Here is a 21,363-nt window from a genome sequence, read left to right as displayed (position 1 = left end):
TTGAATAGTATGAGATAGGCGAGACGCTTGAACACGAGATGTTGTCAAATCAGTATACGAGGAGCTCATTGCATCGCGGCGCCTACGGATATAGGTTCAGCTCGGATTCTCGTACAAATTGCAGATCAAACAGCATGGGTAGGAGTTGACGAGCTGGAGACGAGGTAGGACAGCTTGAGATTCCTTACTCACCATCACGGACAAGAGGCTCACCTAGGGCGGCGGTGACTTGTCACAAAGCCACGCCTCCGTGTCTTAGAGAGGGTTTTGAGAAGACGAACTCTTGATTGTCGCTAGGGGCTGTGCTTTCTCAGCCCATCTCTATCAATGGAACAACAGTGAGGACCCATCTAGAGATATTTCAATACAGCGGTGAATCCTGAAAGTAACCAAACAATCTACTGTTGGATAAACTCGCAAAGAGGAATGTCCTCTTACCTTGAACTCGGACACAACGCTCATCAGATGAACAAGATGCCCTCACCCAACCCACAACACAAGCTCGGACTAGCTTGTGAGGAATGCCGCAGACGAAAGCTTCGTTGTGACCGTCGTCAACCGAGTTGTGGTCTGTGTGAAATATCAGGTGTAGAATGCCAAATCACCGCTCGGCCGCCCCGCGGTCCTAAACGTGGATACCTCAAAATCCTCCAGAATCGAATTGGTAAGGTTAAATTGGCATTGCTCATTTCCTTCAAAGACTGATTTGATATCTTGAAAAAGCCAATTTAGAACAGCTTCTACTGCAAAAAGGCCCTGACTCGACAGAGCCATTCAAAGATGATCCCGAGCCCAACTTTGCTGCGTTGAATGATCATATTGACCTGATGAAATGGCAGTTCCCGATCACTATCGAGGGAAGACAGCTTGGTGGTGACTTTGATTCAACAAAGACATCAATTCCCTCGGCTGCATCCTCCGTGGATGGATTAGGCGGGGTCACATCTTCCTTAGTGGAAGGCCTCGCAGGGCACTGCGGTCTAACTTCACATCCAATGACAATCGGTGTGAACATCTCCAAATTGATGGAGGCTGACTTGCAAGTGCAAGATAAACCCATTTTCTCCCATGCGCTAATGGCTTTCCCAGAGACCAGCTATACTTTGATAGAGTTCAAAGACTCCTCCCAATACTCCACAAGAGTCGATACGTTGCGCTGAGGCAACATGGTAACAACACAGATGAGCAAAACTGCCTGCGATACGCTATGTGGACACTTTCAGCTTCATTCTCAGCCCATCGTCAAAATGTGGGAGAATCTTTGTATCAATATACGCAGCAGCTTCTGCATAGCTTGAATTCAAGCATTCAAAATGCCAGCTCTAACAATCTCGAGCAAGTACAAGCTTGGATTCTGCTTGCGGTCCATGAGTTCATGTGTGTGGACTTTCGGCGAGGATGGGTCAGTGCAGGTCGGGCGTTTAGACTCATCCAACTTAACTGGCGACATGGCATAGATGGCTCGAGCCTGGCACATAAACAGAGAGACTGGGTTGAATCAGAAGAAATACGACGCACATTCTGGATGGCCTATTGCCTAGACAGGTTTGTCAGTATACGCATAGGGTCTCCATTGACTCTCAGTGAGAATGTAATTAGTCAACTCTCCTTGAGAAATATTTTGAATCAGTCTAACCAGATTTTTTAGGTCGCCATTCGTCTTCCATGTCCCGAGATCAACTTCCAGAACGGGCAACCAATTATCATGGAGTTCCTTCCCGAGGCACTCGCCGCCAGTGCCGCACCTGCCGCTTCCGCGTTTACCGAGTGTATCATCGCAGCCACGATCAGCGGTCGCGTGCTTTCCCATCGTCATCACTGCGAGGTTGGGGACATTTATCAAAATTCCCTTGAGGATCTTTGGACTCAGCATGAGTGGATCAATACCATGCACAACCAGTGGATGCAGAATTTCTTCTCGGCATGCGCCGTGGAAATGCAACAGTCCGACCCCATGGCCCTTTTTATCGCACTCATCTTCCTTATTACTCGTTTGCATCTGCATGAGACCGCGTTATTGATAGGGCTAGCTGTAAATAAACAGGACGGCGACTTGCTCCAAGAATCTCGAAAACGCGCCATATTGACAACGCAACATATCGTCAACCTTACCAAGGAGTTATCCAAACTCAGTTCCTTTCAGGTAAGCTGCTGTGTTACTAAAGATGGTAGAGCCGTGGAAATCATTGACCAGAATAGATTCACCCTCTGACAAGTATACCTCTTTCGTTATGCGTGGAGTTTCTTGTCTCAAATGATGACTTCGGGCAAGATTTTGCAGCAGAGTTGTGGAGAGCCATTGATACAATGCAGCTTTTGAAGAGTTTCGACAATATTGGGAAAAGGACTTTGCCACTGCGTGAGGATTCTTCCAGCTTTGAGGTAGTACAGCAGTGTTTCACTGAATGATAATGTTATTTTATACAGCTCAGGCTGAGAATATCCAGGGGTCACCTGGGAAGCATAACGGCTACCTAGGCATTGAATCTTTTGACGAACAACGCGTATAGTTGATAGACCACTTCTCAACCGCTTTGTGTCTGGATCATGTTTCCCTCAATGTGCTTCAAACAAGCCGGGTTGGCCCCCAGCATGAGACCCACAACCTGACCGGCAGTGGGTTTCGGCCCCTATCTTTGGAGGCGAGCAAACGGGGCCCACTGACAGTGGGTCAATCCCAATTAGGCAGTGTCAATGGGACCTATCCTCCAGAAAACAATGGGCAAGCGAAGCTAAAACCCTCAATCAATCCATTTCTCGCCGTGCATGCGCCCTTGCATCCCTAGCTTCAGTGGCAATCTGTGCCCGCTTACTCACACAGGGGCTATCTGGCCGCAAAAAATGTAAATCATGTGCTTCTAAACAAGCCTGCGTACTGAGTAACACGGCATCGTATGTTCGGTCGCGCATTTCCTCCTCATATCTGTTGACTGCTCTTTGCATGATATTCTCCGGATCCGAGGAATGCCAAGCAGATATAAGATTTCTGCTTAGTATAGCAGCATCAGCGACACCATGATTGAAGGCCTCTCCGCGGTAGGATGTCATTGCATGAGCACCGTCACCGGCAACCGTGACATGGCCATTGTGGTTGTCCCAGGGTATTGGTAACCAATCAGCCAGTTTGATTTGCAGCACCTTGGTGTCATCTGGAAGCGACAGAATCGCACTTCGCAAACGAGGCTCAAAGCTCTCTGCATTGCGTTTGAAGATCGCGAGCCGCTCTATGTCGGTTTCCGGAACAGTGTCGCTTTCACTCTTGTACAGCCATGACTGGATCAGTTGACCTTCGTAATATGGTTTCTCTGCTCCCAAGCTTCCATTGATAGTTGGACTAGAGACCAGCGAAAACCACATATACACGCCTGTCTCGGGGTGGGCTCCCTGGAAGAGAAGGGGATCAATAGTGCTGATTGAGGCGAACTCATCAGGCGTCATTAGGATTGTGGTGCCTATACTGGAAACCGGAAGTGGGTTCAAGCCACCAAGCTTCTCGCCGAGAAGAAGGCGGCGGGTTTTGCTGTTCCGGCCCTCGGCTCCGATAAGCAGACACCCTTTTGTGAATGCTCCGTCAGTAAAAGAAACGTTGACTTCATTTCCGTCAATGCAAAAGTCCGACAGAGTTTTGTTGTAACGTATGTCAATACCCTCTCCGATTAAGTGGCCAAGCAATCGACGATTCACACGATGCCGCTTTGTTGGGGGAATAACGTATTTCGGGACCCCAGTGGCCAGATCGATGAAGCAGAATCGGCGGCTGTCATCCAAGGTTGGGTCAACCTGAATAGTCTCCAGTCGATTGAAGATTTCTGCGTGAAGGCATGCCTCGAGAGCTCCAAGAGCCCAGTGGACAGTCAGGGCCCATCCCCTGCCCTTCTCCGTGTTGTAGGAAGAATCGCGTTCGTAAATTTCAAAAGGTATATTTGCTTTCCGAAAAGCTTGTGCAATGGTCAGACCAACCATGCCAGCGCCCATAATGATGATGGGAAGACTCGGGGTTGGATCCGGCATTGTCGTATCAAAGTGATATGTGTTCAGTGGTAGAGCGATCGAAAGAACTGATGGGACCGTGGTTCACCTGTAAGTCTGTTAAAGATTCTCTTCTGTGAGACATACTTTGTGGCTTTCCAGATATTGGTATTCGGGGGTATTCGGAGCGCAGAAACTCCGAAGGAAACATGATTAAGTTGTGAAGGTCAAAATGATGAAGTTTGGCACGAGGATGCAGGCCGAGTAGGTTGCGCAAACTTCAATACCAGTCGCAAACCTCGAAAGTAGAAATGGAATTGGAGAATTTCCAAATAGCGACTCCCTATGCAAGTCTTCCTTTGCGTATATTTGCGACACAAACGGCGTTACGATCCCACATCCCCACTCTACATGACGAGGTTTGAATTTAAACCATTCTTTGCGTACTGAAGATATACTCACTTACTCTCTACAAGTTTCGATGCTGATGTAAATCAGAACACATTCACCGTCAAGTGACATGGCCTCTCCTCGACTTTACGACTGGTTGGTCCAAACGCCTGCGAACCCCGACGACCTAGAAACCCGCATCAATACACGCCTTGAACATCTCGCGCACAACACGCCGCTAATTGAAGCCGGTATACTTGTTTGGGGTGGTCCTTCACTTTCAGCACATCCTCAAGCCACTGGGGATGAGCTTTTGATTACTGGGAGTGTGCAGTGTTTCCGAGCTGAAAGTGAAAAAGCGGTTCGAGACCTGATTAGGAATGATCCCTACGCCAAGGTTGGATTTTGGGATGTTGAGAATGCAATAGTGACACCGATGCGATGCGTTGTTCGCAAGTCTTTGTGACATCCTGGATTTTCCTTTTCGCGGGGTTGACGTGTCTTCCAAATGACCTGAAATTGTTCGAATCACAAGTCTGGGAAAGGAGTATGTCTAGATTTTTTTTTTTTTTTTTTTTTTTTTTTGACTGTATAGCGACATAAAATAAAGTATTTTTAATTCTGGCATCAGAATTAGATGAGTTACTTTCATCATACTTGCCCAGATGGGGCGAAAGGTATCATTATTGTTTGACAAAGGCTTCATACGCAACCCTGGTTGACCTGAGGGTGCGAAAGAAACACTGATTGGTGTCATTCGAACTTCCACGAGCAAATTGGATCCATGTAACAGACTGAGTATGAGGAAGCATCAATCAGATCCGTTCAGAGCCTTGAGCGAAACCATGATCCATTGGACTGGGTGTATAGAGACACCGGCGGCGACTCAAGCCATCACGGCAATGTCGAATCCATAAAGATAGATGCGCAGGCCAGCATACATCAACCCCGCCAAGCAGGTAGCAGTGCCGCCAAACTCCCACAGGCCTTTCCAGCTCAAATCTGTAGAACGGGCAAGGATGGCTCCACCAGCAGGTCCTCCTGCCAAGACGCCCAGGCCGATTATGCCAAAGCCCATACCAATTCGTGTGCCAATCTTTGATTTATCCTTTGTCAGAGCAACAAAGCACAGAGGAGGAAGACCGATCAAGGCACCGCTGAAGAATCCCCCCAGTACCGCGAGAGCGACCAGCCCTCCTTCATTTTTCACTGCTATGAGACACAGGGTGAGGACACCAACAAGAAGGCAGCATGGTGCGATGAGGTTGAAAGGGCCAGTCTTGTCAGCTAGTGCGTTAGGGAGAGTACGACCAAGGAATGAGCCGGCATTGAGAATGGGCACAAGGTAAAAGCTCATGTTTGTATCTGCCAGTCGGGTAGCTTGGCCGTAGTATGAAATGTAGAAAAAGAGCACAAAGAGTCCCATGAATGCAATGAGCGACGTAACAACAAATGCCATGTACGGCACATCGGTAAACGCGGACCAATCAACGAGACTGCGTGCACGAAGAGGTTTAACACGCTGTCGCATGACCGCAATTGGGACCAGAAGTGTGCCAAACGCGATAAAACCCATGACTCTGACAGCCCATCCAAAGCCAAGTGGCTCGATCAGTTTGTATAAGACAACAGGGTAGATGATGCCACCGAGCGCCGAGCCTGAGACTGCAAGACCGAGGGCGGCGCCGAGGCGCGAGCTGAAGTATGTAGGCAGAACGGAGACACATGGGACAAAAAGACATCCTGCGCCAATTCCTACACAGAATCCTTGAGCGAGGAGGACTTCACCGTAGGTCTTGCAAATGCTGAGCATCATGATGCCGAAGACAATGCCGAAGCTGCCGAGTGCCAGGAGAGAGCGCAGATAACCTCGGTCGTAGATTGGTCCAGTGATAAATCCCACGAGGAGAAGCATGGTGGCTTGGATGGCCCCAATCCATGAGATATCCGAGGAGGAGCGCTTGAAGAGTGCACCCGACTCATAGTAAGTTTGAAAAACACCAAAGGCGATTATTTCGATCATCAAGGTGCTGTTGATGATCCAAAAAGGGGTGATTCCGCCACAAGCCAGCTTCACCGCCATCAATTCTGCGATCGGGGCCACCCCTGCAGATAACATCACCATTCCAACAAGTGTGCGAACATGGAACGGAGAATTCCGTGCCGCGTTAATCAACAACTATGGTGCATCTGGATCCAATGCCTCATTGATCATCACCCAGCCCCCAGCCGTCAGATCACCAGTCGCGACCAGAAGACCTCAAGATCGCGTTGATCGCGCATATCCATTCCGATTCTGCGGCCTTGATGATGCAAGTCTTCGGCGTTACTCGGTGGCTTTCCGAGGATTCCTCAACGCCAACAACCCATCAACTAAGACTTTATCACTTCCTGATGTCGCTTTCAACTTAAGCCGACAAAGCAATTTTTCGTTGGAACGAACGTTAATATTCAGTGCTCATTCATTGGAAGAAGTGCAGCAAAAGCTCATTTCATATGAAAATGGAACGCCGGATTTGGTCTCGATGGCTTCACCCAAGGCAAAGCCAGTCGTGCTTTGCTTTGGGGGTCAGGTTTCAACCTTCGTTGGATTGGACCGAACCATCTATGAGCGCGTCGCCATATTCCGAAAGCATTTGGATTGCGTGAATGCTGTTGCTCGCTCTTTCGGCGCGAGTAGTATTTTCCCGGGTATCTTTGACCGGACCCCTATGGTTGACACCGTGGAGCTGCAGATTGCTTTGTTTGCTATGCAATATGCCTGCGCACGCAGCTGGATTGACTCCGGTGTCAAACCCGTCGCATTGATCGGACATAGCTTTGGCGGGCTGACCGCTCTCTGTATCTCGCAGATTCTCTCGTTGGAGGATACGGTCGAGATGATCATTGCGCGGGCAACACTGATTCGCGATTCCTGGGGAAGTGACAGGGGCGCGATGATGGCCGTGGAAGCTGACTTGGCCGATGTCGAGAAACTGCTTCGTGAGTCCAATATGACCGACGAGAGTGCGAATTTAGCGAACATTGCGTGTTTCAATGGTCCTAGAAGTTTCACTCTGGCAGGTCCCACCGCCGCCATTGATGCAGTTGCGCGCCGAATAGCAACTCCTCCCTTCACACACATGAAGTCCAAGAGACTCAATGTGACAAATGCTTTTCACTCTATATTGCTTGATCCTCTTCTTGGGCCACTTGAGGAGAGTGTCCAGAGTCTGACATTCAATGATCCTGTAATCCCATTAGAACGAGCTACTGAGCATCAGGTTGAAGACAAGATTGACGCGAAATACTTCCCAGAGCATATCCGATCACCAGTATTCTTCAATCAGGCTCTGCAAAGGTTGGCGAAGAAGTACCCGAGTTGTCTTTATCTGGAAGCCGGCTCGAATTCCACAATCACAAACATGATTAGCCGTGCTCTCGGTAACCCCAAGACCTCGGACTTTCAGGCTATGAATATCCATGGTGAAAATGCTTGGGATAACCTGGTAGCTGCTTGTCTGAGCTTGTGGAGTGGTCTTAGTGTCCATTTCTGGAGCCATGGATCTACCCAAACCAAAGAACATTCAATACTTCTGCTGCCTCCCTATCAATTTGAGGGCGCTCGTCACTGGACAAATCTGAAAATGCCGTCAGAAACAGTCCGATCAACTGCGCTGGAAAAAGCAGAGCTAGACGAAGAGAAGCTTCCTCGCACTCTGCTCTCCTTTATTGGATATCAGAATGCTGAGAAGCGTCTGGCAAAATTCCGGATCAACACCATGATTCCAAAGTACGATGACCTCATCCAAGGCCATGTGATTGCACAAACAGCACCAATCTGTCCTGCTACCATTCAAATTGAGCTTGCGGTCGAGGCTGTTCGAGGTCTCAGGCCTGATCTGACGTTTGTTGATATGCAGCCCCAGATTCGAGCGGTAGAGAACCTGTCACCTGTCTGTATCAACCCCATGCGGGCGTTGTGGATTGAGACCACTTTAGATCAGAATACCAGCAATCTCTCGTGGGACTTTCAAGTTTTCAGCGATGATGTCCTCCGCAGCGGTACCTCGAAAACAGTTCATACGACCGGTAAAACTGTTCTTCGGTCATTCGATGATTTGACTTCCAGGCTCGAGTTTGCTCGATTTGAGCGTCATTTCAGTCACCAGCGTTGCCTTGATTTGCTGCAGAGCGGTGATGCTGATGAAATTTTCCGGGATTCAAATATCTATAAGATGTTCGCCGAGGTCGTTGATTATGGTCAAGGTTACCGTGGAGTTCAAAAACTCGTCAGCAAGGGAGAGCTGTCTGCAGGTCATGTTGTCAAAAAGTTCAACTCTGAAACATGGCTCGATGGTTGTCTCGCCGACAGCTTCTGCCAAGTTGGTGGCATCTATGTCAACTGCATGACAGATCAGTCGCCTGCCGACATGTTCATTGCGAATGGCATCGAGCAGTGGATACGGTCGCCGAAGGTTCGACCAGAGGATGCCAGGCCCGATGCTTACAATGTGCTTGCCACGCACCACCACCCCGACAAGCAATCATTCTTGACTGATGTTTTTGTCTTCAACGCCGAAACCAACGCATTGGTTGAGGTCATCCTTGGTATCAGCTATGTCAGAGTCTCCAAGGTCTCCATGAGAAAGCTACTCACCCGCCTGACTACGAGGGACTATGTACCCGCTTCCATTAATGCAAAGCTCCCACTAGCACAGCCCACTCTGGAAGTCTCCACAGTCCAACCAACCCAAACCGCGATGTCTTCACCGAGTATCACTGTCAAAGTCCCAGGGGCTCTCAGGCTTTCCAGGACAGAGGATCCCGCGCCAAGTTTGAATGTAGTTCCAAAGATCAAGGCAATTTTAGCCGATCTGTCTGGGCTTGAGTTGCATGAAATCAAAGACAACAGTGAGCTTGCAGATCTTGGAATTGATTCTCTCATGGGAATGGAGATGGCGCATGAGATCGAAGCTGCGTTCGAGATTTCCCTACCCGAAAGTGAACTTTTGATGGTAACCGACATGCCATCCTTGATCAAATGTGTGCAGAATGTGGTTGGTGGTACAGTTCCATCTCTAGACCAGGTCTCTGAGCAACAGTCGGATGAAATACCCGAAGTATCTTCCAGCAGCACCGACTTGAGCACTCCGATGGACTCCGTCGACATGGGTGAATATCCGAAGGAGCCCGTCACTCACTTCGGTCTGAGTCTGCCATTCGATACAGTGATTGAAGCATTCAATGAAACGAAGACGATCACAGATGACAGGATTGCTGAGTATGAACAAACAAATTACGTCGATGGTGTTCTCCCGGCACAAACAGAGCTGTGTGTAGCACTCACACTTGAAGCATTTGAACACATTGGCATGGAGCTCCGACATGCCAGACCGGGTGAAAGATTTGCCCGAATAGTGCATCTAAAGGAACACACTCGTCTAGTCAGTTACCTTTATCAGATGCTTGAGGATGCTGCAGGACTCATCAACGTCGACGGTGAGACCATCACTCGGACGGCAGTCACCGCCCCAACGGCATCTAGCGAGGAAATCCTCGCCAGCTTGCTTACTCGCTTCCCAGACCAATGCACCGCTGACAGACTCACATACTACACGGGATCTCATCTCGCAGAAGTCCTGCGCGGGGAGACCGACGGTATCAAATTGATTTTCGGCACAGCAGAGGGCCGAGAGCTGGTATCCGGTCTTTATGCTGAATGGCCCATCAATCGTCTCCTTTACAGACAGATGGAAGACTTCCTTGGCCGGTTGGTCTCTAGGCTTGACATCAATGACGGTCCAATCAAGATACTGGAGATGGGAGCTGGAACTGGTGGCACCACACGCTGGTTGCTACCGCTGCTTGCCTCACTGGACTTACCAGTCGAATATATATTCACCGATCTGGCGCCGTCCTTCGTCGCAGCTGCTCGGAAGAAATTCTCCAAACAGTATCCTTTCATGAAATTCCGGACCCATGACATTGAAAAGCTTCCTGCCGACGAGTTGATTGGCACGCAGCATATTGTCATCGCTAGCAATGCGGTTCATGCCACACATAGCCTAACCGAATCTGCCAAGAATATTCGCCAAGCACTCCGCCCTGACGGATTTCTCATGATGGTTGAGATGACCAGTACTCTTTATTGGGTGGATATCATCTTCGGTCTCTTTGAAGGCTGGTGGAAATTTGATGACGGCCGCACACATGCTGTCACTCACGAATCGAGATGGGAGAGAGACCTCCAGGCCGCCGGATACGGTCATGTTGACTGGACCGACGGACACAGGCCAGAAAACAAGCTCGAGCGGTTGATTATAGCCTTTGCCTCAAGTGACAGGTACGAACGACTCGAAGTTCCCAAACCAATCAAGGGTCTTTCAGCTGACCTCCTAGCGCGGAAAGCAGTTGTTGATCGTTATGTTCGGGAAATGACAGCCGGTTTTGGATGTGCTGTTAACGGCTCTACGATCTTTGATTACTCGCCCATCAACCCTGACAGTGACTGTGTCGTGGTGACTGGCGCTACTGGCAGTTTAGGATGTCATCTTGTGGCGAAGCTTGCCTTGATGCCCAATGTCACCGCGGTGGTTTGTCTCAATCGACGTAGTCGACAGGATCCATACTCGCGCCAGCACGAATCGCTTCTTGAGAAGGGCATTGTTCTTCCACCGGATGCTGCCTGTAAGCTCTGTGTGTTTGAGACAGATTTGTCGAAACCACAACTGGGGCTTGCAAGCGACCAGTACCATAACCTAATCCGGAAGACCACACACATCATTCACAATGCCTGGCTCATGAACGCTAAGTGGCCAGTCAAGAGCTTTGAGCCCCAGTTGCGGATCATGAGAAGCCTTCTTGATTTCGCGTACCACATCTCCACGCTTCGCTCACCGGACATCAAAGTCAACTTTCAATTCATCTCCTCCATCGCAACAGTCGGCCATTGGCCGCTCTGGGCTGGTAAATCCAGCGTTCCAGAGGAGCGAATGACGATCGCTTCGGTTCTTCCAACTGGTTATGGCGATGCGAAGTATATATGCGAGTTGATGCTCGACAAGACGCTTCACCTCCACCAAGATCGATTTCGACCCATGACTGTGCGTCTAGGTCAAGTCGCGGGTTCCAGCACAAGTGGGTACTGGAATCCACAGGAGCATCTCCCGTTTGTAATCAAATCCTCCCAAACTCTCAACGCTCTGCCTGGTTTTGATGGCCTTCTCTCGTGGACTCCTGTGGATGAGGTCGCTAGTACACTCGTGGACCTGGCATTTATACCCAAGGATGAGACACCATACCCGATCTACCACATTGACAACCCTATTCGTCAAGCGTGGAAAGATATGATACCTGTGTTGGCTCGAAGCCTGGGTATTCCTTCCACTGGTGTTATTCGATTCGAAGATTGGGTCCAGCGCGTCAAAGATCATCCATGTCAGCTTGGAGGCGCTGTGGGCGAGAATCCTGCCACTTCATTGATTGACTTCCTCGATGCCAATTTTTTGCGCATGTCCTGTGGTGGGCTCTTGTTGGAAACCAAAAGAGCACGTCGGCATTCTCGTACACTCTCGGCTGTTGGACCAGTGGGGGATGAGACCACAAAGATGTTTGTCGCCTTTTGGAGGGAAGCAGGGTTCCTGGCTTAGTTTTGATTTCCTTCCGCAAAGCTTAGGACTATCTCCGAGGTCTCGGCAAGGTTCAAGCTCATCATATCCGAATACCTTATTTGGGTTAAAGTTCGGCCGAGGAACTTAAATCCGAGTCGGTAGCGGAGATTCGGGGTATAGCTTCGGTTTAGGCAATTACAGACGATCCTCGGTTATTTCCTTGTTGGGTGTACGACCATCATGTACCTGCAATCCACGAGAGATAAAAAAACGTAAGACGTCCTTCCAATTTCAATCTGCATTCTGCTCCACGCCCTCTTTCTCTCTACTTGACTCCAACAAGCACCACAATGTCTAAGACACACTGTCCTGCTGCGCTCTCGTGGGCCTTGGTGAGTACGCTGTACCTTACTGTCTCATCCACACTAACAATGCACAGGATGGACGAGAGGTTGATCTTCTTCACTATGTTTTCGCTCGGTCCAACATCAAGGAACTCCGGGGTAGTCCCACAAAAGTTCTCGCCGCCATCGATGAATACCACGAGCAATTCAACAAGCTTATGAACATTGGCCCAGCCAAAGGTGCATTCATCGCCGATATTATCGCTGAGCACAAGCCCTGCGTGATGATCGAGCTCGGTGGCTACGTGGGCTACTCTGCTATCCTTTTCGGGGACGCACTCAGGCAGCACGGCGGAAAGCAATACATCAGTATCGAAAAGAATCCCGAAATGGCAGCCGTTTCCACCCAGCTAGTCAACCTGGCCGGCCTCCGGGATACTGTGCGAATTGAAGTGGGCTCTAGTAACGAGGTACTCCAAGAGCTGATCTGCGAGACGAAGGAGATCGATCAAGTGCAGCTGATTCTCATGGATCACTGGCAAGATCTTTACTTGCCCGATTTGTGGCTGCTCGAGCAGTTGAATGCTCTGGCTCCGGGCTCATCTTTGGTGCTGGCAGACAATGTCATCATGCCTGGTGCTCCGAGTTATCTTGAATGGGTACAGGCAACCCCGCTGCAGAAGAAGGATATAATCCAACGATCTGATGTCGGATCACTGTCCCCAAACCCAAACCTTGTCTACAACACCGTTGTTTCCGAGTTCGAAACCTCTTTTGGTCTGGTATGTTTCTTCTTGAATCCACCAAGAATAACCTGTGGAAATTGTGCTCATACCGATCGATACAGGACGGAGTTGCAGTTACTCGAATCACCGGAAACCTGGACATGTAGCTCTCTTTCGAGTCTGGGCTTTCGACCAGTCGAAGTACAATGCCATTTCCTCTATGCGCATAAGAGAATGAACACGCCCGCGAATACCCCTGTCTACCTTAACTCAAATGGAATTCTTCCACGTCTCGTCTTTTTCTACCAGGGCTATTCCAAGGGCAAGACCCACAAATAGATTGCCGATTTAAGGTTACAGAGCGTCATTCAATGGTCAAGAGAATTCTAGTTTTGTTTTTTCTCGTCGCCTTCAATCTTTCTAATACAGACGGTTGGAAATCCGACAAAGATCTATAGCCTAAAGACCCAAATCGCTTTGTATGCTAATGAATTTTGGCAATATTAAAAGTGGTGGATACATAAAATGGGTACAACACATCATTATCCACTTACAAGAGGGTCGGTCGGGGGTGTAGTAGGGCTAGCTGCCGTGCTCAAGGACGGCGTGGTGTTGTTCTCGGGGACCTCTTTTTCGCTCTTTCCTGAAGGCTTGGTGCCCTTCTCCCGCATTGCGCCAAGTTCAAAGGCCTCCTCGGGCAGAGGACGGACATAGGGCTGGCAAATCCACCAAGGCCGTCCGTATTCTGCAATGACCGCCTTCGAACCCTTCAAGGTCTCATCCGGCTTGCTCTCAAACTTTTCGGGGGAGGCCTCATATTCCTTAAGTCCGCCTTTGATGGCCTGCTCAAGCATGGTCAACATGTGCTCAAATGTGGCAATGTCATTTGGTCGTGACTTCGCAAGCGCATCGCGAACGTCGGTGTGGGTTGCGACCATGGGCCGCAGGACTTGGAAAAGGTGACCCTGCATGTAACTAAGATTAGGGGAAGCGTTTTTCTTGGTCTTCTCCGCTTTGCCTCGTTTTTGCTTCTTCTTGATCGGGCCGTCTGCGTGATCATTCTCCTCGGTATCGTTTGTTTCCGCAAATTCGTCCACTGGATCGGATGGGAGGTATAAGGGCTTCCTCTCTGGGACAGGCTGCTCGAGAACGTATTTATAGATAATATCGAGGTATCGACGCACGATTGCATCGATTCGGTAGCCACCCTTGCCATCCCGACCTCGCCAGAAGTCTCTGGTCTCAGTTCCCGGTGCAGGTGGCTTGCTGAAAATCGTTGGGTCTGATAAATTGCCTTCTGCGCTCATCACACCATCGGCGCCGGTGGCCTCGAGACAGGTCTCGATGTCGTCATAGTTGAGAATGTTGCCATTGGCAAAGATCACAGTGTCCGAAGGAAGGTTGTCTCGCAGGTAGCGTATATAGGTCCAATCTGCGACTCCTGTGTTATGTCCTTTTTGTTCACGTCTGCGTCCGTGTACCGTAATGATGCTGGCGCCGGCCGAGAGGATCATTTTGGCGTATTCCAACGTCTTTTCCTTGGTCTCTTGAATGCGGAATTTGACCGTGACGGGAATTGGCAGTTCGGTGTGTAACTTATTGACAAGCTTGTAGATCAAATCCCAGTCTTCCTGCAAGAAAGCTCCGTAGTGGCCCTTTTTCGCAATCCCCTGCGGACAGCCGAGGTTCAAGTCCACCGCGTCACAATAGGGAGCCACATGGCGGGCTGCTTCAAGGTATTCATCCGGGTTGTTTGTGCAGAACTGCACGAAGAGAGGACGGTCCATTGCGGGATTTCCATCGAGATACAGATCGTCGTTCTTCCCCCGACGGCCTTGCGAGTAGGTTGGAAATGTTGGGCTCGGACTCGTTCTTGTTCGCCAAAAAGACGAGCATGGAACATGGGCGTGTATGCTAGCATGGGCTTCGGGTCATTCGGGGGCATGAAGGATCGAGTAAGCATGCGCCACGCCTTGGAGTATAAGTTAGTCTTGCATCGTCGCCATGTTTGGCAAGGGTACTCACGAATTCAGACCGGTCGACCATTGGCGCAACGACATATTTAGGGCTGCCAATACTCTCATAGAACTTTCGTCCAAAGAGTTTCTCGCGCTGCGGGGATTCGGCCGCGGAGATCTGCTCGTCCTTTGGTGGAGGGCTTGGTTCGGTTGCCATTTTGAGGAAGTGTTGCCGGGAAAATTGTCGGGATAGTTGGCCCAGTAAAGGGCTGAAGGGTTTTGTGATACCTATCTTGAAATTTGGAGGTAGAAACTCGAAACTGTTTCGAAGTTGCCCTGCGGCGCAAAGCAACGAAGCCGCAACTTTTTGCGAAAAGCCGTATCTCCCGGAATTTTGATATTCCGGCTTATCTTATCGCTCCTGATTGGAAGGATCCATGGATGTTGGTGTTTTCGTTGGATGTCAACCATACGTGAGTCGAATCTTCAACCAGCGAGCCCAGGATATCGAAATTCATTTATTACATTTGGCAATTAGCTGTCGCAGCTGGAGTGCACCTTTCTCAAGCCGACGCACCTGATCAACTGGGTCAATTACGTAATCTGATATCGGCGCCTTCACGCTTGGAGCTCTGCACAACAGAACCACTTTGAAGTTGAATTGCAATGACTTAACGTGATAAAACACAATACTTCGAAAGAACACCTCTCTGGCCACCAACGGCCCATTTCCCTGGGTTACAGAATAGAAAACCTCACATTATCTCTCATGTCAACAATGGACGCGTCAACAGGACCAGGAGGTAAGTCCTCGAAAAGCCTCCTCGTGACCGAATCTAACCAAGTTCTAGCCCCTTTGAACCTTCACCTGTCTGAAGATGGCCTCTATGCTTCTCACGTCAGTGGGAAAGGTCTTATTGTCCACTCAAATGTAGCCTCTGATGGCAAAGAGGTGCAGATCGCAAGACTCAAAGAAAATGGACTGAAATTCTTCAAATTCTTCAACTTCGGAACTACCCACAGCTTATTACATGACGAAATCACATCCCGAAGGCGACTTCTCACGGCCAATGAGAACCGCATTTCGGTTTGGCAAGTCAATCCACTGGAGATATTTGCTGAGATCGAGAGTCTCGAACCAGGGACACTGGCTGTCGATTTCGGCTCCGACGAAAATGAGATCCTAGTGTTTCACTCATGGACCACAAAATTGAGCATCCACTCATTGGACACTGGCCGTAGCTCGGTGATCAAAACACCCAAGTTTTCCCACTCCCTTGGGTTCGGCTATCGTCCCCAAACCAGGCATTTAGCCATACTATTGAAGCCAGAAACTTCTGATATTCTCACTGTTCACGAGCCAAAATCTTACCAGCTTGTCAACAAAACTGTCTTGTCAACTGTCGATGCACAGGGCTTGAAATGGAGCCCAGATGGTAAATGGATTGCTGTGTGGGACATCGCGAGTGCAGGAACAAAAGTCTTGGTCTTCACTGCTGATGGGCAGCTGTTCAGAACTTACACTGGATCAACTGGCGTTGATGATGCTTTCGATCTGGGTGTGAAACAGATTGAATGGAGCCCAGTCTCTGGGCCGGGAATCTGTGAAACATTGGCCGTTGGCAAGATCAATGGAAACGTCGACCTACTACGAACTCGGACAGTAAGTCAATACTTTTTAATCTGTTTGAATGCCCGCTGATTCTCCTGGGACAGTTCTCCTCCACAACAACCCTCTCACATGTATTTCAATCCGACCAGCATGATTGCAAGATTTGGCGTGAACGATCCATTACTGCAGCAGGAGATGCTGAATACGCGGAAACCTCCTTTTCATCTGCTTTGAACATGAGTCCTGAAACGGCAGGGCCCCCTCGCGGTGTACTGACCATCGCTTTCAGCCCAGATGGCGGTCTACTTGCAACCGTTGACACATCACGGCAGAATGTTGTATGGATCTGGTCGCTTGAGTCTCCTCCAAGACTTGCTTCGGCTTTGGTTCACGAGCAGCCTGTTCGACAAATCGCTTGGCATGCCTCGACACCACAGCTACTAATCAACACCATTACCAATGGAGTTCCCACCATTCGGTGGTGGTCACCTCAGGACCATCCTGTCATTGCGCAGGTCCCAGTTCAAAGAAACGAGAACGGGAAATATGACGTGAAGTGGGCTACAGACCAAAACGTTGACTCTGTCTTCTGGTTTGGGTCAACAGAACAACATGTCATTGGATACCTGTCTGCCCAAAATGGTGGCGTTGAATTTGAGCTACTGAATTCGGTGAGCAGCAAGACTGGAGGAGCCCATGGTGGAAGCCTTGGTCGATAAATGCTGGCTACAATGACTCGCATGCATCAAACCTACTCGAACGGGGATGCACTGCCTCGGGCGCCCCCAAATCAACGGTGGATTCGGTCTAATTGAAGCCATTCCCAATACGGTCTTCGTGCTTACTACTCACGCTATTACCGGGATGCTTGATCCACTTTTGATTGTCACTACTAGGCAGCTACAATGTCGGCCATGCGCATAGTTCGGTTCCCGTTCCTACGCATACTCAAGGCAGGGGATGGGACATAGCTGTCAAGCTCGCTTCCATTCATCTCGCTTTTCGCACAGCATCAGCCATGGATTCGACGACGCAAAATTCGACAAGATATGAGCTATCTGATCTTGACAGAATTGCACCTCCAATGATGGTGAAAGCCTTCCTCCTTTACGAGCTGTTGCAGGCTACCGATTTGGACCAGCTGATCACTTCGCTTCGTGAAGGTCTAATGAATGCTGTTGCACAAATGCCATTCATGCAAGGAACCATTCAAATCGATGAAACAGGCAAGCCTTACATACAGATATCTACAGACACGTCTCTAGAGCTCAAAATTCGTCATTTCTCGCAAACCGAGCACAAGTCTTATTCTGATCTTGTGGAGAACTCCTTTGCTGCTGACGACTTGCAGCCTACACTCTTGCTTCCTGAGTTGCCCCATGGGCAGCAACAAGTATGTATGCTACAGCTGAACGTTGTTTCGGGGGGTGTCATTCTAGGATTTGCCATGCACCACGCTGCAGGCGACTGGACATCCATGGATGCGTTTTTGACGCTTCTTTGCCGTGGAACGAAAGCAAATCATCATAGCCTTTCTATGCCGATCCACAAGCCTGACCTGGACAGAGCCCCGTTCAATGCCAAAGCCACTATTTCTTCTGTCAGTCAGGATGAATTGCTGGCAAACTGCCCTGGGTTTTCAGTGATAGACTCGAGTGTCGCTGTCTTTCCTACCAAGGCTTCGCTACCCCCAGCCGTCAAAACGCATATCTATCGAGCGACTGAATCCTCGATCCAGAATCTCAAACATGAGTGCACACCTATCGGTGTGGATTACCTGTCATCCTATGACTGTATCTCTGCACTCCTCTGGACATCAATCACCCGTGTTCGATTCCTCCACCAGCCGAAGAAGCGTTCAACTCAATCCATCTCAGCGAACCCGATCAACCTGCGTGTCCGGGACCCAACAAACGCAACATCACAGGATTATTTCGGCAATGCAATCCTCCCATCTTGGGTCGGCCCAGTTGATGTGCAGTCCTTACTGGCAGACAATGGGATTTCTACTGCAGCCTCTCTGATCCGCACATCGATCAACGAGTCAAGTGTGGACTCAATCGGACATTTGACCAAGCTGGTTCGATCACTTTCGCCAACCGAGAGGTTAGGGATAGCCATGGACTTCCACGACATGGACCTCTTGATGAACAGTTGGTACTCAGGCAAGGCTGAAAATTATGATATCGGAATTGGCTCTCCTTTTGCTTTCCGTACTCATCGACCGAACACCGGTGCCTGTTGTCTGATTCTCCCGGACTTCAGCCACTCTTCGTCCAGAATCTATGAGGTCTTTGTTCAGCTTCCGGTGGAAGAACATCGTTCGTTGCAGGAAGACCCCCAATTCTCGAGTTGTTTTGAGCTTCTCAATTAGATCCAATATGATGAGCATTGTATTCATTGATATTCTTGCTCTCGGTAAGATTGATTGTATCTGTCTTGCAAAGTGCGTGAAGTCCACATAGATAATGGAATTCAATGGAATTTTGCAGAAAACAGTGGTAGGGATGGTGACTGCAGTTTTGATGCTGGCTGTGGAAGGTGAATATATTGTAAGGCCACAGCCGTAGCAGAGCCTCAATGAATCTCACCATTTTTATCTGCTGGAAGTACCGACATAGTTTCTCGAAAGTCACTGTCGATGGTTCTACCATATTGAGCCAAGCTAGGGCATAACAGGGTGCAAAGTACTCTGTAGTCGTGATAGAAGTGGTAATTCTCCTTAGTCAATAAGAGATCCAATTTTTGGTCTCGCAGACACGAAGAGAGTCAGTATTTTCGTATATTAAACGAACAGTGTCTCCTATCGCCATCACCGTGACTGTTCTGTCGCAACTGCAGTGGTCGCCTCAGGCCTCAGGCAGAGACGGTGCATGTGTCCAGAACCATGGATCCACTCAAAGATGGATGATGTCAGCTCCATAACATAATCCACTGGCCAGCCAATCAAAGTCCCCACACTAACCGATCAAGGGCTTAGGGCTAAGCTCAGTCACGCCCCACTGCGTTTTCGCACTTGAGCGGCTTCTGGTCAGCGCTCTCTTTCTTTGAACCATCCTCTCCATCCGACAAAATGGTGAGTCCCGGACACCTACCCATCAACCCGAATACACAACTAATCGATATGTGAATAGGCGCCCGCAGCAACCGGAGGCAAGAAGCAAAAGAAGAAGTGGTCCAAGGGCAAGGGTACGCAATCACCATCCATATCCATGCGACCGTGACGATTTCCGCCGAGTTTCCACCATACACGAACGAAATCGTTGAACGGGCAGCGGAATACATTCGACTCGATGAATATTGTATACTAACAACCTGTACAGTCAAGGACAAGGCCCAGCACGCCGTCGTCCTCGACAAGGCCACCAACGACAAGCTTCAGAAGGATGTCCAGTCCTACCGTCTGATCACTGTCGCCACCCTTGTCGATCGTCTCAAGATCAACGGCAGCCTTGCCCGCCAGGCTCTCAACGACCTTGAGGCTAACGGTCAGGTCAAGAAGGTCGTCGGTCACTCCAGCCTGAGCATCTACAGTGCGTTTCACTTCGTCTCTCCAACAAAATCCCGCATACTAATTAATTCTTTTCCAGCCCGTGCCGTCACCGCCGAGTAAACGTGTCGTCTCTCGTCTTTTCTCGCGGATTTTTTTTCCTTGTTACGAATGATATCATTTACCATGGGAAGCCCGGCTGGGCGTGATGCATAGTGGATTAACGTCTCTTGAAGAGTGTGGAACATTCGCACTCCTATTCACCGTTAGGTAGTGCGAACTGAATCAAAAAATCTACAAAACTTCTTCAAAACTGAAGGCAAGATGTTGCATTCGTAGTATCTCGATCAAATGCCAATATAGTAGCCTACGACTCCATCGCACTCCTCTTCGGTCGCTGTTTCTGCGCGCTCTCACAAAGTGGCCACGGCTCCCCCGTGACCTCACCACCAACCACCTTCCCCGCTTCGAAGTATGTCTTGTGATTCCGGAAGAACGCCACCCACCGCTTCACTGCGCCCTCGACCTTGGCCTTCGCCTCTCGCAATTCCTTATCGCGTCGGATCTTGATTTGTCCAGACGTCAAGGTCTCCTCGACATCCTCAACCGGCAAAAACATAGTCTCCACGCCGCGCATGTCCGGCGTAAGATCCTCCTTGAAGCAGCCCGTCACAAAGGCGCGCGTTGCGTCCCGTCCCGCGAAGAAGTTGTAGTTCCCACCGGGTCCGTAGATCAGTCTGTTCGCCGAGACATCGAATATGGTCCCGTTGACAACCACGTAGAGGGGCAGAGTCGCGTCGGTGCCATTATAGAGGGCGAGCTGGCTAGGAGTGAGGGTCACTGGACCTTGCTGTATTTAGTCATGTCAGTTACTGTCGGTTGAATATGGATGTTGGAGGGCTCTTTTTTTTTTTGTCCTCTCGGGGAAGTCGGGAGCTTCGTACCACCCACTGCTTCACCACTGGCCAGCGTGTATACCATGGTCTGTAACCCCAGAGCACGGATTCGGAGTCCGTCATATAATACGATAGGCCCAGGGATCCAATGGCTAGAACCACCACCACGCGGATTATGTCCAACAGGCTGATGCCATAGTCTGCTTCGTCTCTGGACTGCTTTCGGGGCTGTGGTGTACTTGGTTTATCAGCTTTCGCTGTCGGTCGCTGACGTAGTTCCGACATTCCTGAGACTATGAAGCTCCTTGCAGTCGAAAGTTGAGGTCGGGAAAGTGGATGCTTCGGCGAAAGAATTGGCTGACAAAATATGGGGGACAACATTGGCCC

At 49.6% G+C, this 21,363-nt stretch overlaps 12 protein-coding genes across 12 annotated transcripts; 8 read left to right on the top strand and 4 right to left on the bottom strand.

Moving 5' to 3' along the window:
* Positions 1-465: 465 nt before the first annotated feature.
* N7506_006425 (uncharacterized protein) lies at positions 466-1,160 on the top strand (the record flags this gene model as incomplete). Its single annotated transcript, XM_056955718.1, has 2 exons — positions 466-664; positions 724-1,160. 2 exons carry the CDS (start codon positions 466-468, stop codon positions 1,158-1,160), a joined length of 636 nt encoding a protein of 211 aa, XP_056810052.1.
* A 153-nt stretch (positions 1,161-1,313) lies between these two features.
* On the top strand, positions 1,314-2,510 carry N7506_006424 (uncharacterized protein; the record flags this gene model as incomplete). The annotated part of the gene is made up of 5 exons (XM_056955717.1): positions 1,314-1,402; positions 1,546-1,591; positions 1,649-2,143; positions 2,200-2,359; positions 2,428-2,510. The coding sequence occupies 5 exons, from the start codon at positions 1,314-1,316 to the stop codon at positions 2,508-2,510; spliced, it is 873 nt and encodes a 290-aa protein (XP_056810051.1).
* A 235-nt stretch (positions 2,511-2,745) lies between these two features.
* N7506_006423 (FAD-dependent oxidoreductase) lies at positions 2,746-4,011 on the bottom strand (the record flags this gene model as incomplete). The annotated part of the gene is made up of 1 exon (XM_056955716.1): positions 2,746-4,011. One exon carries the CDS (start codon positions 4,009-4,011, stop codon positions 2,746-2,748), a length of 1,266 nt encoding a protein of 421 aa, XP_056810050.1.
* Positions 4,012-4,489: 478 nt separating this feature from the next.
* N7506_006422 (uncharacterized protein) lies at positions 4,490-4,825 on the top strand (the record flags this gene model as incomplete). Its single annotated transcript, XM_056955715.1, has 1 exon — positions 4,490-4,825. One exon carries the CDS (start codon positions 4,490-4,492, stop codon positions 4,823-4,825), a length of 336 nt encoding a protein of 111 aa, XP_056810049.1.
* A 420-nt stretch (positions 4,826-5,245) lies between these two features.
* On the bottom strand, positions 5,246-6,382 carry N7506_006421 (uncharacterized protein; the record flags this gene model as incomplete). Its single annotated transcript, XM_056955714.1, has 1 exon — positions 5,246-6,382. The coding sequence occupies one exon, from the start codon at positions 6,380-6,382 to the stop codon at positions 5,246-5,248; it is 1,137 nt and encodes a 378-aa protein (XP_056810048.1).
* Positions 6,383-6,395: 13 nt separating this feature from the next.
* Positions 6,396-11,990, top strand: N7506_006420 (Type I Polyketide synthases (Type I PKS); the record flags this gene model as incomplete). Its single annotated transcript, XM_056955713.1, has 1 exon — positions 6,396-11,990. One exon carries the CDS (start codon positions 6,396-6,398, stop codon positions 11,988-11,990), a length of 5,595 nt encoding a protein of 1,864 aa, XP_056810047.1.
* Positions 11,991-12,301: 311 nt separating this feature from the next.
* N7506_006419 (O-methyltransferase) lies at positions 12,302-13,187 on the top strand (the record flags this gene model as incomplete). Its single annotated transcript, XM_056955712.1, has 3 exons — positions 12,302-12,343; positions 12,391-13,077; positions 13,143-13,187. The coding sequence occupies 3 exons, from the start codon at positions 12,302-12,304 to the stop codon at positions 13,185-13,187; spliced, it is 774 nt and encodes a 257-aa protein (XP_056810046.1).
* A 375-nt stretch (positions 13,188-13,562) lies between these two features.
* Positions 13,563-15,195, bottom strand: N7506_006418 (tRNA-dihydrouridine synthase family protein; the record flags this gene model as incomplete). Its single annotated transcript, XM_056955711.1, has 3 exons — positions 13,563-14,854; positions 14,911-14,992; positions 15,046-15,195. 3 exons carry the CDS (start codon positions 15,193-15,195, stop codon positions 13,563-13,565), a joined length of 1,524 nt encoding a protein of 507 aa, XP_056810045.1.
* A 561-nt stretch (positions 15,196-15,756) lies between these two features.
* On the top strand, positions 15,757-17,309 carry N7506_006417 (WD40 repeat domain-containing protein; the record flags this gene model as incomplete). Its single annotated transcript, XM_056955710.1, has 3 exons — positions 15,757-15,781; positions 15,830-16,641; positions 16,695-17,309. The coding sequence occupies 3 exons, from the start codon at positions 15,757-15,759 to the stop codon at positions 17,307-17,309; spliced, it is 1,452 nt and encodes a 483-aa protein (XP_056810044.1).
* Positions 17,310-17,608: 299 nt separating this feature from the next.
* Positions 17,609-18,964, top strand: N7506_006416 (uncharacterized protein; the record flags this gene model as incomplete). Its single annotated transcript, XM_056955709.1, has 1 exon — positions 17,609-18,964. One exon carries the CDS (start codon positions 17,609-17,611, stop codon positions 18,962-18,964), a length of 1,356 nt encoding a protein of 451 aa, XP_056810043.1.
* Positions 18,965-19,663: 699 nt separating this feature from the next.
* Positions 19,664-20,203, top strand: N7506_006415 (40S ribosomal protein eS25; the record flags this gene model as incomplete). Its single annotated transcript, XM_056955708.1, has 4 exons — positions 19,664-19,666; positions 19,725-19,779; positions 19,914-20,123; positions 20,181-20,203. 4 exons carry the CDS (start codon positions 19,664-19,666, stop codon positions 20,201-20,203), a joined length of 291 nt encoding a protein of 96 aa, XP_056810042.1.
* A 244-nt stretch (positions 20,204-20,447) lies between these two features.
* Positions 20,448-21,261, bottom strand: N7506_006414 (putative heme/steroid binding domain protein; the record flags this gene model as incomplete). The annotated part of the gene is made up of 2 exons (XM_056955707.1): positions 20,448-20,930; positions 21,025-21,261. The coding sequence occupies 2 exons, from the start codon at positions 21,259-21,261 to the stop codon at positions 20,448-20,450; spliced, it is 720 nt and encodes a 239-aa protein (XP_056810041.1).
* Positions 21,262-21,363: the final 102 nt, after the last annotated feature.

This window comes from Penicillium brevicompactum (genome assembly GCF_028827555.1).
Source record: "Penicillium brevicompactum strain IBT 35665 chromosome Unknown utg000005l_segment0_segment0, whole genome shotgun sequence".
Classification (NCBI taxonomy): Eukaryota; Fungi; Ascomycota; class Eurotiomycetes; order Eurotiales; family Aspergillaceae; genus Penicillium; species Penicillium brevicompactum.
The sequence above is the reverse complement of the archived record's forward strand: the minus strand, read 5'-3'. Positions and strand labels throughout refer to the sequence as shown.